We start from the raw sequence: 13,481 nt of genomic DNA, 5'->3' as shown, positions 1-13,481 counted from the left end.
TGTAGGAACGTACATTGTTTCCACAAAAGAATAAAACAAATTGAATGGGAAATTCAATCGAGCTAGTTCGTGATAAAACGTAGGATTGGTTTTATGCAGCTCATGCATGTTATATTTGTTTAACAAGCTAGTTCCATGCACGTTCAATATGTTAATGTCGAAAATACAAGTTTTTATCTTAAACGTTAGGATTAGTTGACACTTAGCTATCATAAATTAATGTTTGAACATGTATGTATATCAGTTTCTATGTATGCCAGAGCAAGCCCGGGAAAATTAGAATACGAGGCCGGGCTGGGGCGTGATTTTCCGATTGGGGGGTTAGATTTTACGAAATTTAAAAGTAGAGGCGCATATCAAAACATATATGAAGTTGAGGGTCTTCCTAGCTATTTGGGAAAGACTTATTCGCTTGTCTTCTCCGTGAAAGATGTGGAGTGGGCAAACCAGTCATCATCGGACATGTAACCAGGCCACGTAGAAAGAACCATCGATCACCGTTCGTAATAAATTATGAATAAATCGTCGATCCAGATCACGCCATGTCATCATTTGATATTTTTTTTTAACTCATTTTTCTGTATCTTCTTCTCTAAGGGAAACGTTTTTAATACCAGAGCGCACTTCTACCAAATATCTCAGCTAACTCCAACGTACGTGAAAGAAGGAAGAATGGCGAAATCTCAGATCTGGTTTGGTTTAGCCTTAGTCGCGTTGCTGGTGGTGTCAGCTGTAGCGGACGATGTGGTTGTGTTGACGGAGGATAGCTTTGAGAAGGAGGTTGGTAAAGATAAAGGAGCCCTCGTCGAGTTTTACGCTCCCTGGTAATTGGATCATTCCTTTCGATCGTTCTAGCTTTTCATGAGATCCTTAACTGTTAGATTCGTGGGATTGATAATGTTTTTGATTTGTGGATCCATGATTTGAAATCGATGAATGGAGTATAGTTACTGATTGATTAAAAGTGTGGTTGATTAAATAGGTGTGGGCACTGCAAGAAACTAGCTCCAGAGTATGAAAAGCTTGCTGCAAGCTTCAAGAAAGCCAAGTCTGTCTTGATTGCTAAGGTCATTGTCTCAAGAAATACAGATTGATTTGAGATTCTTACTTATTAGTAACTTGTGTGTGTGTATATTGTTTTGTTGCAGGTGGATTGTGATGAGCATAAGACTGTCTGCACTAAGTATGATGTTAGTGGATATCCCACTATTAAGTGGTTTCCTAAAGGCTCTCTTGAACCCCAAAAGTATGCACCAACTCTTTCTTTTTTAAATCTGATTCTTGAAGCTAATCTATTATTGGATAGACAGTTTTCTTATTTGTATATTTTATTTAACAGGTACGAGGGTCCACGTAATGCTGAAGCTTTGGCTGAATTTGTCAACAAGGAAGGAGGTACTCTCCCTCCCTCCTTTATCATACTAGTAGCTAAAGCTAGTCTAATGTTTAGCCATGATTTATGAGTTACATTAAGTTTGTGAAATGTTTTATCATTTGTTTTTGGGGATTTTGTTCTATGAATGGCACCACTCTCTCAACATTGCATTAGGATATAGGGTCATTTTTACTCTTGTAAAATTCTTGTTTCTAATCCTCAGTCATAACCGTTCTTGTGTACTTACACCTATGTTGCAAACAACTTGCTTATTTGCTGAACAAATATGTTTCTCAGGTACCAACGTCAAATTGGCTGCAGTTCCACAATATGTAGTTGTGTTAACACCTGATAACTTCGATGAGATTGTACTGGATCAGAACAAAGATGTCTTGGTCGAGTTTTATGCCCCATGGTAACTATTACTACTATCTCTTTCTTCACGTCTCATGGTTTTGCTTTTCATGCCGTTTTCTAATCTCTGAGGTTTAAATCTTTCCAGGTGCGGCCACTGCAAGTCCCTCGCTCCTGTATACTCTCTCTCAACTATTTGTCTACTCTTGTTATAACAATAGTCTACTTTCACATTCTTATCAATTTTGTTGTTGTATGTTTTTCTTATCCGTCAGGTATATGAAAAGGTAGCCACGGTGTTTAAGCAGGAAGAAGGTGTAGTCATCGCCAACTTGGATGCTGATGCACACAAAAGCCTTGGCGAGAAGTAAGTTGGACAAGGATGTTTTACTATTACGGATATCACTTTATTAAATTCGTAGAACCGAAGGATGTATATCTTAATTATTTTGTTCCACACCTAGGTATGGAGTAAGTGGATTCCCAACATTAAAGTTCTTCCCAAAGGACAACAAAGCCGGTCAGGATTATGACGGTGGAAGGGACTTGGATGACTTTGTAAGCTTCATCAATGATAAAGTTGGGACCAGCAGAGACAGTAAAGGGCAGCTTACTTCAAAGGTAATTAAAAAAAAAAAAAAAACATGTCTCTTGTAGAATCACATAATTCAATCTAAACTTTGTAAGCTTTTGTTGATTCGTATCTCTCTTTTTGATATAGGCTGGTGTAGTTGAAAGCTTAGATGCGTTGGTAAAGGAGCTAGTTGCAGCTAGTGAAGATGAGAAGAAGGCAGTCTTGTCTCGCATTGAAGAGGAAGCTAGTAACCTTAAGGGCTCCACAGCAAGGTATGTTGTAGTAACAGCGTTTAAATCGAATAAGGTTGGTTGTTTCTTTTAATTCCTGAGCTTAAATGATGATGGTCTTTCTATATATAATAGGTATGGAAAGCTTTACTCGTCACTCGCAAAGAAGTACATAGAAAAAGGGTCAGGCTATGCTACAAAAGAAGCTGAGCGGCTTGGACGCGTCCTCAGCAAGGTCTAAACATCATTACTCTGTCTCTCTCTATATATATATATTTTAGCTATTTACATTCTAGAAACAATAGAGACTTTTGTATTGACATTTTTAATGGTGTTTTCGGTGCAGTCGATGAGTCCGGTGAAAGCTGATGAGTTGACTCTCAAGAGAAACATTCTGAACACGTTCGTTGCTTCTTCTTAGAAGCCAAACGATTGAAGAATAGGAGTCGTCGATAGACTTTATATAACTGATTTGAACCTGCTGTTTATGAGGTTTTATGTCTGTCTGTCAAGATTTGTGTTCTGGTTAATTCTGAAACTCTTTTGAACCAAGTTTCTCGGTCTTTCGTACGATAATCATAAAAAGAACTTGTTTTTGCTTTCTCTAATGCGAGTTACAAATTTTCAGCTCTTATAAATTCTCTAATGTGAGTTGCTCAATGCATGGTACACTTGTACGAATCAGTAAAAATAAAAGGTTCATCTATCACAGTACTACTAATCTCTGCGTGAATGCATCCCTCTTTTAAAGTAACACTACGGTTACTAAGAATAAGATAACATGTGCTCTTGGAAGTTTTGTTATTGTGGTTATCAATCAAATCCAATATCCAATGTAATCTCAAATGTTCACTGTAATTTTTGTATATGTTCAAAAAAGAACAAGTTATTTAAAGGCCTTTTTCAACCGAAGGAGACTAGTTTTCAACAAAAATGGCCCAGCCTCATCCGACACAAATTATAAGCCTGGCACATCAAAAACAAAATAAAACATTTTTTCCTCTGCAAATTTTGAATATTCAGTCTCTCCATCCCTAATTCCTACCTTGTAGTTGGTTCGTATTTTTTCGGAGTAGAAATAGTCCGTCATGTATTCTTAGGAGTAGAAATAGTAGGACGAAAAAGCGAAAAATCAGAAACTATATTTTTCTCATATAAATCAATAAATCAGACATCCTGGGAGAAATCAGCTCGTATAACCACTTGATCTAATTTAAATGGACAGCTGAGGGAAAAAAAAAATTCCTACCTCGTCTTGATTATAACACATAGTTCAGTTTGTGAAAACGATTTCCAGAAGCTTAATGAAAGAGTAAACAGTACTCGAAATGCATAATGCATGTGATAACATATACCGTAAAATCAAATTAAAGTCCCATATCAGAACGCAAAACAGAGCAACACTATTCATATTCTTAAAAAGCCGGCAACCACCACCGCATGCACGGAGGGGAGAGGCAGCCTTCAACAAAACTCGCCGAGAAAAAAAAATGAATACAAAGCAAAGTCAAAAACCATGAACAATCTGACGACACTTATTCTTAATCCATCGGAATCCATTCTTGAAAGTCGATTTAACTTTTCCTTCCACCGTATATGCTTTATACCTCGCGATTCTCTTCTTCCTCTTCATCTCTGCATCGTTTACACCCCAAGACGGCCTCGTCGACGATGCATTGCTCCTACGCGCCGCCACTTCCCCCGGCGGAGTCTGCAAAGACGGAGGAAAATCTTGAGTCCCGTAGATCTGATTACTTCCTCCAACGCCGTAGCCTTTACCGCTCACGATTTCTGTCCTCCGGTCAACCACGTAGGTTCTCTGACCCGACCCGGATCCATACCCACCTTGCCCGGCCATTTTCTCCCTTGCTCCGGAGCGTTCGGGGTTAATTAGACTAGAGGAGAAATGACAAAAGATACAGAAAGAAATTCAGGCGGTGGAGAACTCGAACTCCTGTTTGGTCTTTTTGTCGTTATTTTTTAATGAAGGTTTTGTTCTTTTTTTTTACGTTTAAACAAAATTAAGGTTTTATTTATATAAGTAAACTGTAATATACATTTACAGCTCACTACTAGCTTAGGATACCTGAACCATTCTGGATTCACTGTACTTGTTTGTTTTTCGTTTAGGTAGTATTGAGTAATACAACCACTCTGTTTTTTTTTTTTTTTTTTACAACCACTCTGTTGGATATGTATATTTATTTTTTACAATATGGCAGCTGTTCATTTTCAATACAGTAAAAAATTTAAGCGATTCCTTAAACATACGCTGTCATGCATGCACAAACAAGAGATTGTTAATTAAATCTAAAATGTCTAATTTATACAGTTGTAATTAGGAAGAGACTGTGCATACGTTATTATACGTGTTGATTCCAGTTTTTAGTTTGAGTTCTTTCTGTTTTGTATAAAAACAACTACTAATCTCATAAAAGACAAAAAAAAATCATATAGATTAATTCCATACAGTTTGATTAAGTTTTTGTTTTGTTTGGATTCAGTTTCAGTTTTATCAGCTAACAACTAAATAAGGATATCTTCTTAATGTGGATTAAAAATGTGTCTTTTTTCTTGGGTTCAAGTTTGTCTTATGTAAAATTTCATAAAACTAACTAGGATGTGAAATATGATCTGCTTAACGGATCCATCCTAAGTCATAAAGTTTTCTGTTGGCATCCAGCAGAATGGGCATATACAGACACTAGGCCTTCCATAAATAAGTTACAGGCCAACTTTGAGTAAGGCCTATGCACATTGCACACTCCGGAACCACAGAAGTGACATGCAAGGAGTTGGTAGTGTTGTGTAGTTGGTTCGTCAGTCGTCACACTCTTTGTTACCTATTCTATAATAAGCGCACAAAAAGCAGCATGGAACATTCATCTTTGGTTGGTCCTTATATCAGTCTCTCTGCATTCAAAATTTTCGTTCCGATATTCCATATTATTATACGCTGACATATACTAATTAAAATACTAGAAACAAATTTTCCCAATTGATGATTAAACGAAGGTCCAAACAAACATTAAATCATCATCCAAAAAGAGAAAGAAAAGTGCAATTCACGTGATCAGAAGGGACGAAAAGAGATCCAAGGGTTAAAATTCGTTCAGGGGGTTGATGGTATTACAAACATTTATTGCAACAGCAATCATCTCGCTGTATGATATCTCTTTATGCTTTTTAATTAAAAGCTAGTCTTGACTTTTCATTCTGGATAATATGATAATTTCGTTGTTTTGTCGGATGAGAAACTCGATAGATGCTTACTAACTTTAAAAGTTGTCCTACGTGAAAGACTTTGTTATTTCGGAATAAAAATAATTGATTAAGTATATCGCATGATATTTACGTAATCGAATATGCAAATACATCGATCCATGCTCTTTATAAATAAACCAAGAAGTCTCCCTCTCTTTAACTAAAACTCTCCACTGCTCTCTCTCTCTCTCTCTCTCTCTCTCTCTCTCTCTCTCTCTAGATCTGTAGATAAAAAATACAATTACATATATACGGTGAGAGTGTGTGATGAAGATAAGGTATTGGCAGAAGTCTAGAGGATACGAAAGGCTTGATGGTTCGGCGAAGAAAGCGAAATCTGGTGGGAGAAATGTGAAGCGAGTCAAGTTTGATCGGACCAAGAAGAGACGGTTTTGGAGGATCAAGATAGTGCCGAAGCTGAGGGTCTTGAAAAAGGCGTCGCCTAAGAAGCTTTTAACGTGGCTTCGAGATGCTTACGTCAATATGATGCTGAGCTTCGCAAATTCTCGGGTCATTGAGTCGTCTTACGGGTTCGGTGAATATGGGTACGGGTCGGGGTTAGCGTCGAGGGAGTATGATGAGAAGAAACTGGTAGAGATTTACAAATCTATGTTGATGGCGCAGGGGTCTCTCGTACACCGCGACGTACCTAAACTTTCGGCTGATTCTATAAAACTTTCACCTCTTATGTAATTACATCGATTTAGTTGCACTAAAACAAAATATATATGGGGATTATCGATGTTAAAGTTGTGATTGTAATCTGTGTTAAAGTTACAGTTCTGAAACTATCAAATACTATATTAATCAAATAATAGTGGATCCAACCTTTTATAAAATGGTTTGCATTTATGAGGTGTTGGCATGGAGAATAATTTAGTGTAATGTTTTCGAATAATATAAGTATTTGGTTGACTTTTGGTTTGCTTGACCAACTACAATCGTATCTTTACTTGTGGTTATGATTTTGTGAGTACCGACCAATTATAAGAACATTGTACAAGTTACGAGTACTTGGTTGTGTCCAAAGCATCAAGTCTCTAAGAACCGTCATTGCTTACATCATATACAGCGACTCAATGATTTTGCATTGCGTTTATATTATTTGAGATGATTCCGTAGTAATCTAATCATCCAACCCTAATATGCTTAGTTGTCTTTGTATTACGTAATTCATATATCCACTTTCCCGTGACTGGTTTCACTATGTTTTTGAAATGTGAATAGAGAGACTGTTTCACAATAGCCAGTGAAAAGAAAAAGATAAGAAAGAGAGACTAATTCGACAAAGTGTTAACTTTATAACTAAACAAAAAGAGAGTCAACAAATGTTTTTTTTTTCATTTGCCATTGAATTTAGAAAATTACTACCAAGTAAAAATGTGTGATCAGTTTAACAAAAATACAAATTGGATTCATGATGTGAGTTTTATAACACGGAACGGGCCAAGTTTACCTACTAGTACGAAGTCAGCAATCATCCGTAAGCAAGGCTTAGACTTGGCCTGGACGTTTTTACCCAAGACGAAGTATCTACCATATAAACCCGACCCGAAAAAATCAAAACCGTATCCAAACCGTTATACAAAAATATTTGGACTTACGAACTTAGTACTTTTGGGTTTGGGTATAACTCGAACCGAACTGAAATCCGAACTAAGATATGAAGATATCCGAAATTAGTTAATTTTTTTTATATATGTTAAGGTAATTTAAATATTTTATATTATTCTAAAAATTTTGTAGTTTGTTTTATTTGTATTTGAATAATTTTTAGTTAGTTGTGATAGTTTAACTAATTTTTAATTAGATTTGTGAATAAATTTTATAATTTGAATTCTTTTTTGTCAAATTTTCAGATATTAAAAAAATATTTTTTGATGATTTTAAACATTGGTTACAATCTGAACTGAACCGAACCCGGAATGAACTGAACCCAATCCAACCCGATATTAGAAAAATCCAAATAGGATTTATGAGCATAATACCGAAAACCGAAAATCCGAATAAACCAAACCGAAACAGCTCCCGACGCCGAGGCCTAGCTGAACAGTTTAATTTGTAATTATAATGTTTTGAAACCCAGTAAATGCATATAAAATCCTTATAGGCCCAAAGTAAAAGTCAATATTTGTGAACCATTAAACAAAAAATAATGGGTTAGTAAATAAATAGAAGTTGATGGTGGAGGTGGGAAGAGGACCCCACATTGAAGTTCTAGTTGGCCCATGTTACTAGGCCTGGCTTAAGTAACATGGTCAGGTGAGGTCGATAAAGTCAAGCCCAGCCTGCACATCCATAAGCAAAAAATAAAATAAAAGTTATTACAAGCATTTACGGCATGGGGACGGGACCAGAGTTTGGTGATTGGTTGGTTGGTTGGGTCTGGCTCTGATTCGTTAATAATTTTAGTAATTTATTTTAGAAAAACGAGAGCCAATCAAATAAAAACAATTGAATTTTTCTCGTCGTCTCTCCCTCCTCTCCTCTCGTTGAACAGACAAAAAAAAACACAAACACGGCTCTGTTCTGTTTCTCTAAAGATTCTTCCCATGTTCTGTTTGTCGTACTATTGATATGATCTTCCTTCAGATTCATTTTTAACTCCGTTGACTCAGAATATTTCGTAAGAGATGGAGAAATAAGACTCCGACTCTGACTCGAGATCCTCTTCCTCGGCCATGCGACGCTGCTTCGCCGCCGCCATATCCCTCTCCAGAGAGGAATCAACCTTTTTGTCATTCTCTTCTTCGAAAGTAATCTTCCACAAGGCTCTTCTTATTCGTTCAGATCCAAGAGATGTCCGCTAATTCTCATCCTACTACCAATTCCACAAATGTCCTCTGTAATGCTGCCGCCGGTGCCGCCGCCGGTAATTCTCCGATCTAGTAACGAAATTGCGTAAACTTATCTCGATTTAGAAAGCTGAATACTTTTTGTTTGTGGGGGATTGGGGATTGGGGGTAGGGGTAATTGCGGCAACGTTTGTGTGTCCTCTTGACGTTATAAAAACGAGGTTTCAGGTTCATGGCCTCCCTAAGCTTGCTCATCCCAACATCAAAGGTTTCTCCTTTTTTGTTCTTTTCTATATATTGTCTTCTTGTCCAATGACCCACCAAAATGCTCTGTTTCATGACCCCGATGATTGTCTTGTCTTGTCCTGTCCTTTGGGGTTGGTCAGGTAGTATAATTGTTGGGAGTCTTAAGCAGATCTTCAAGCAAGAAGGCACGCGTGGCTTATACCGTGGTCTTTCCCCTACCGTCATGGCTCTTCTCTCCAATTGGGCGGTGAGTGAGTTCAACTTCTTCTTGTACCTCTTTTGATCCTGGAGGAACTTAAGTAGATTTTCTTGTTCTAAACAACTTGTAACTTTTCTTTTTTTTGGCAGGTTTATTTTACAATGTATGACCAGCTCAAGAGCTTTTCAATCTCAAATGGTTAGTCCAAAAAAACATTTCTTTATAGCTTCATTAGCTTCCGTTTTTTTGGTTCATTCATTCAACAATGGAGTTAATATTCTTTATTTTTAACATACAATTAGATAAGGATCACAAATTCAGCGTTGGTGCTAACGTAATGGCTGCCTCTGGTGCTGGAGCTGCTACTACTATTGCCACTAATCCTCTTTGGGTTGTCAAGACTCGACTCCAGGTCCGTTTTCTTTTCATTTTAGTGAAAATAAAGGAACTGTTAATTAGTACAACCCTACCCTGTCTTACTTAACAATGTGGTATTTGCAAAAATAGTACCAAGCGTTTCCATTTGTTCCTATAGAACCTCACCACACATAGATGTAAATTTAGAATATTGATTCGTCTTCAGACACAAGGAATGAGAGAGGGTGTAGTGCCATACAAGAGTACACTCTCTGCTTTAAGGAGAATAGCTTACGAGGAGGGGATCCGCGGATTGTACAGTGGACTTGTGCCTGCACTAGCCGGTATCAGTCACGTTGCCATTCAGTTTCCTACTTATGAGATGGTCAAAACCTACTTGGCCAACAAAGGTACCTAACTTTTATTTATTTACTTATCCCCATTTTACATCTTTGTGGAGGAGATTAGCTAAAAGTGTGTGAACTCAACAGGTGATAAGTCAATCGATGATCTGAATGCTCGTGATGTAGCAGTTGCCTCTTCAATCGCTAAGATATTTGCTTCCACATTAACCTACCCGCACGAGGTGGTACGAGCTAGGCTGCAAGAGCAAGGACACCACAGTGAGAAACGTTACTCCGGGGTAAGAGATTGCATAAAGAAAGTGTTTGAGAAAGATGGTATTCGGGGTTTTTACAGAGGATGTGCCACTAATCTCCTGAGAACAACGCCTGCTGCAGCTATCACGTTCACTAGCTTCGAAATGGTTCACCGTTTCCTAGTCACTCACTTACCTTCATAGCTAAGCTCTATACTTCAGATTGTTTTTTTTTTTTAATGATGATGATGACGACTAGATGTGTGGGTTTAGTGAGGTAAACATGATTGTTTTTACAGAATTAAAGAAGTTTATTTACTCCCTTTTTTTGGGGTGGAATAGATCAAAATAGGAGTTATAGGTTTTTGGACAAAGCCTTTAGATTCAGCTCACATGCTTTTATGTTTCTGTTGGAGAAATCAGAAGATGTGTGACTGTGCGTAGTGGTTTCTTAAGAAGAGAAACTTGGAGAGATCCACAAATAATATGCCATCTTCTTTGCGTTGTAAAAGACTGATTCTTTTATCTCTCTCTCTATCTTTTTTGTTTCTTTTCATATTTTTATGAAAGAGAGAGAGAGAGAGTTTGTGATCTCTCAGTCGCCTTTGATGGTCGACCAGCTGGACTTCATTAGTTCATGTTACGCCTGTAAGATGTAGCTTGTGATATAAACCCACATTTAACAACTAGACAGTTTCACCACACTTGGTTATAGTATTTTTCTTCAGCCCATTTGTAAGCTCAAATGCTCTAATCGCCTAGTTTATTTGAAAATATTAATCGCCATTTGTTTTTTTTCATTTATGTTCCATCATACTCTGTCAGCTCGAAAAAATTGAGATGGGAGACAAAATAAACATATGGGGACACAGCTTGGCTCAATCCAACAAATATCTTCATTTTCACTGAGGCACCTAATCCTGCGACCAAGTGAAGTAGAAATAAAGTGTGCATTACATGAATAGGGCATAACTCTCTAAACAGGAAACCAACACATGAAAACGCTGTAAGATTTTTCAATATTAACGACGTGCATTCTCGTCTTCCCTTGCAACAATATTATTTCTGATTTTCTGTGGATGCATCCACACATTTGCATACATGTTTCTTTTATATCGAGTTTTATTTGAAGAAATTCCTGATTAAGCTAAACAACAAAAAAGAAACCGAAAAAGGGAAACCAAATAAAAAAAGAAGGTATGAAAAAGGAATCATATGAATCGAAAGTACATCTTTTGTGAAGAAGCATCATAGTCATGACAACATGTGATCGCAGCATTCTGTACGTAGTAGCTAGCTCCATACGATTTAACAACCATGTTTGTTTGTGGGATCGGATCGGATCGGCATTACATGTGATGTGAGTGCGGTGAAATCATCAATTCGAAAAATTCTTTCTTCTTTTTCCATAGGATGTGAATCATGTGATATAATACTCTTACTACAGTATATGCTAATATAAAGCTACAAAAATATATCATGTTTTACAGTAATAAAGTTAAGTAATTTGATGCTTTAATCAATATGACTAATCATCTCTCTTGTCGTGATTCCAGTGCAAAAACACAAGGATGATGGATAAATGACGCCGCATAGTTTTTTTTTTTTTTTTGTCAAATTTACAATGATTTTTCTTAAAACAGTTCTTTCTAGTAATGATTTTTTTATAGTGCAAGATGTAGCTTTTCTTAGCAGTGTCCATGTTAGGTACTATCTTTTTCTTGGAAAGTATAATCAGAATAATTGTTATCATCATTGTTGATATATACAAAATATAAAAAAAATTTCGTTAATCTCTTTAAAACAATGGAATAAAGTGGATTATTAGGGGATAAAAAGATGCTTTAATTCACCAGAAAAATAAAGGGGCATCGAAACATCAAAACTGTCTTCTTGGAAGTATGATTGAATCTCACATGCTCTGTTTCTCCTCTTTATTCTTTTCTTTCTCCTCAATTTTGTTTAACCACCTAAAGTTTTTATAAAGGTAAATGCAGTAAATCATTATGTTTACACATAAGGACAATATACAAATAATTCTTATGTTTCATAACCAAAGTCAAAAATATATTTTATTAGTCGACTCTTTGATCAGGTAGCAGTTTGAAATTTCAAAATATATAGTTTTCAATTATTCAGGCGAGTGATTGCTAGGCCAGGGACGGATCGGGTATCCAGACAATTTTAAGATATCCGGATCCGGATCCTTATCTGACGGATCCATAATTTTACTATCCTTATCAGGATCCGGGGTTCTCGGATATCCGAGTGTCGGATATCCTTCTAAAAATTGTAATATCCGGCGGATATCCGGATCCGGATTTGGATCCTTAAAATAAATAAAAAATAATATTAATATATATATAAAATATTAACAATATTTTTTTAAAAATATATATATAATGTCTTTAATTATTTCTATGTATAATATTACAAAATTTACATAAAATTTATATATACTATTATAAAAATAAAAATATATTAAATAAAATTAATTTATATATATAGATATTACTATTTGTGAAATATTTATTAATAAAACTTACGAATCCGGATATCCGGACTTAAAAATTAAGATATCCGGATCCAGATCCGACTTTGACGGATCCAACATTTTACTATCCGGATCCGGATTCGGCCTCTCAAGATATTCAGATTTTCGGATCGGATCCGGATCGAATCTCGGATCGAATCCGGATCTCGGATAAAAGTCTCGGGCCTGGTCATTGCTCATGCAAAACGACTAAATAGAAAATGTCAATAAGAGACGTGTCAAAAATCTATTCGCTTGTGCTATTGACTTAGGTAACCGTCGGTCGTAGTACCCTCCGTAGTTGAATTCTTTGTGCGACGTGGTCCCCGTCAGAAACGCTCTACGTGGGGTTACCTGCTAGGCTCGCATTCCCAACCTGATTAAGTTCGGGTCCGAGGCAGCAGTTTGAATTTTTTGAACGTTGAAGCTAACCCACTTCGGTTCGTCTATGCGCATTTTCCTTTTCTAAATAAGATTATTATAACCTTACTATAAAATCTATATGTAATAGCCTAACCGGATATCTTAATCAAAAATATTGCCGTCAATGTTTGGTGGTGTGGTGATCTCATCGACACCGTCGGATGTTGATATGTTGCCCATATACAATGTTTTCTTTATTATCAACATGGAATTCAGACCGTGATTATAATAAATTTCCATATCAACTAAGTGCGTCCGTTATGGACCAAAAAAGAAATGATCAAATTATTAATCACAGGATTTGTCATTACCAGTTAATCAATATATATTTGTCTAATTGTCTTTTTTAAAGACCAAAAATCTATCTGGTATACAACATTGTTTAATAAATGCGTCATATTCCAAAGTTAAAGCAAAAACACAAAAAACAAATTAGCCATATGAAATTCATTGAATAGTTTTCTCACTTTTATCTTTTCATATTTTCTCAACTTAAAAATAAATATTTTAATCATGTATCAAGATGGTAATAT

At 36.3% G+C, this 13,481-nt stretch overlaps 4 protein-coding genes across 5 annotated transcripts; 3 read left to right on the top strand and 1 right to left on the bottom strand.

Moving 5' to 3' along the window:
• Nucleotides 1–584: 584 nt before the first annotated feature.
• On the top strand, nucleotides 585–3,137 carry LOC106337077 (protein disulfide-isomerase like 2-1). Its single transcript, XM_013776109.1, has 11 exons — nucleotides 585–824; nucleotides 983–1,067; nucleotides 1,149–1,246; nucleotides 1,340–1,395; nucleotides 1,673–1,790; nucleotides 1,878–1,905; nucleotides 2,005–2,096; nucleotides 2,194–2,350; nucleotides 2,451–2,575; nucleotides 2,669–2,768; nucleotides 2,880–3,137. Exons 1-11 carry the CDS (start codon nucleotides 673–675, stop codon nucleotides 2,952–2,954), a joined length of 1,086 nt encoding a protein of 361 aa, XP_013631563.1. The 5' UTR covers nucleotides 585–672; the 3' UTR covers nucleotides 2,955–3,137.
• A 753-nt stretch (nucleotides 3,138–3,890) lies between these two features.
• On the bottom strand, nucleotides 3,891–4,516 carry LOC106340644. The gene has a single exon (XM_013779488.1). The coding sequence runs from the start codon at nucleotides 4,389–4,391 to the stop codon at nucleotides 4,041–4,043; it is 351 nt and encodes a 116-aa protein (XP_013634942.1). The 5' UTR covers nucleotides 4,392–4,516; the 3' UTR covers nucleotides 3,891–4,040.
• Nucleotides 4,517–5,969: 1,453 nt separating this feature from the next.
• LOC106340402 lies at nucleotides 5,970–6,647 on the top strand. Its single transcript, XM_013779282.1, has one exon. The coding sequence runs from the start codon at nucleotides 6,065–6,067 to the stop codon at nucleotides 6,488–6,490; it is 426 nt and encodes a 141-aa protein (XP_013634736.1). The 5' UTR covers nucleotides 5,970–6,064; the 3' UTR covers nucleotides 6,491–6,647.
• A 1,600-nt stretch (nucleotides 6,648–8,247) lies between these two features.
• On the top strand, nucleotides 8,248–10,316 carry LOC106337416 (nicotinamide adenine dinucleotide transporter 1, chloroplastic). Of its 2 annotated transcripts, none has more exons than XM_013776519.1 (7): nucleotides 8,248–8,669; nucleotides 8,765–8,860; nucleotides 8,979–9,085; nucleotides 9,187–9,235; nucleotides 9,340–9,439; nucleotides 9,611–9,804; nucleotides 9,886–10,316. In XM_013776519.1, exons 1-7 carry the CDS (start codon nucleotides 8,597–8,599, stop codon nucleotides 10,194–10,196), a joined length of 930 nt encoding a protein of 309 aa, XP_013631973.1. In that variant the 5' UTR covers nucleotides 8,248–8,596; the 3' UTR covers nucleotides 10,197–10,316. The 2 variants fall into 2 exon arrangements, with proteins under 2 accessions (XP_013631973.1, XP_013631972.1); XM_013776518.1 differs by having other exon boundaries at nucleotides 9,340–9,449; nucleotides 9,621–9,804.
• The last annotated feature ends 3,165 nt before the right edge of the window (nucleotides 10,317–13,481 follow it).

The sequence above is a fragment of the Brassica oleracea genome, chromosome C4, assembly GCF_000695525.1.
Source record: "Brassica oleracea var. oleracea cultivar TO1000 chromosome C4, BOL, whole genome shotgun sequence".
Classification (NCBI taxonomy): domain Eukaryota; kingdom Viridiplantae; phylum Streptophyta; class Magnoliopsida; order Brassicales; family Brassicaceae; genus Brassica; species Brassica oleracea.
The sequence above is the reverse complement of the archived record's forward strand: the minus strand, read 5'-3'. Positions and strand labels throughout refer to the sequence as shown.

Bases quoted from the DNA above. Each gene is read 5' to 3' on its own strand.
- LOC106337077 (XM_013776109.1), top strand. From the start codon at position 673: ATGGCGAAATCTCAGATCTGGTTTGGTTTAGCCTTAGTCGCGTTGCTG. The intron at 1,396-1,672 runs GTACTCTCCCTC...TATGTTTCTCAG, and splicing joins ATTTGTCAACAAGGAAGGAG to GTACCAACGTCAAATTGGCT. The intron at 2,769-2,879 runs GTCTAAACATCA...TTTTCGGTGCAG, and splicing joins TTGGACGCGTCCTCAGCAAG to TCGATGAGTCCGGTGAAAGC.
- LOC106340644 (XM_013779488.1), bottom strand. From the start codon at position 4,391: ATGGCCGGGCAAGGTGGGTATGGATCCGGGTCGGGTCAGAGAACCTAC.
- LOC106340402 (XM_013779282.1), top strand. From the start codon at position 6,065: ATGAAGATAAGGTATTGGCAGAAGTCTAGAGGATACGAAAGGCTTGAT.
- LOC106337416 (XM_013776519.1), top strand. From the start codon at position 8,597: ATGTCCGCTAATTCTCATCCTACTACCAATTCCACAAATGTCCTCTGT. The intron at 9,236-9,339 runs GTTAGTCCAAAA...ACATACAATTAG, and splicing joins GAGCTTTTCAATCTCAAATG to ATAAGGATCACAAATTCAGC. The intron at 9,440-9,610 runs TCGACTCCAGGT...TAGAATATTGAT, and splicing joins CCTCTTTGGGTTGTCAAGAC to TCGTCTTCAGACACAAGGAA.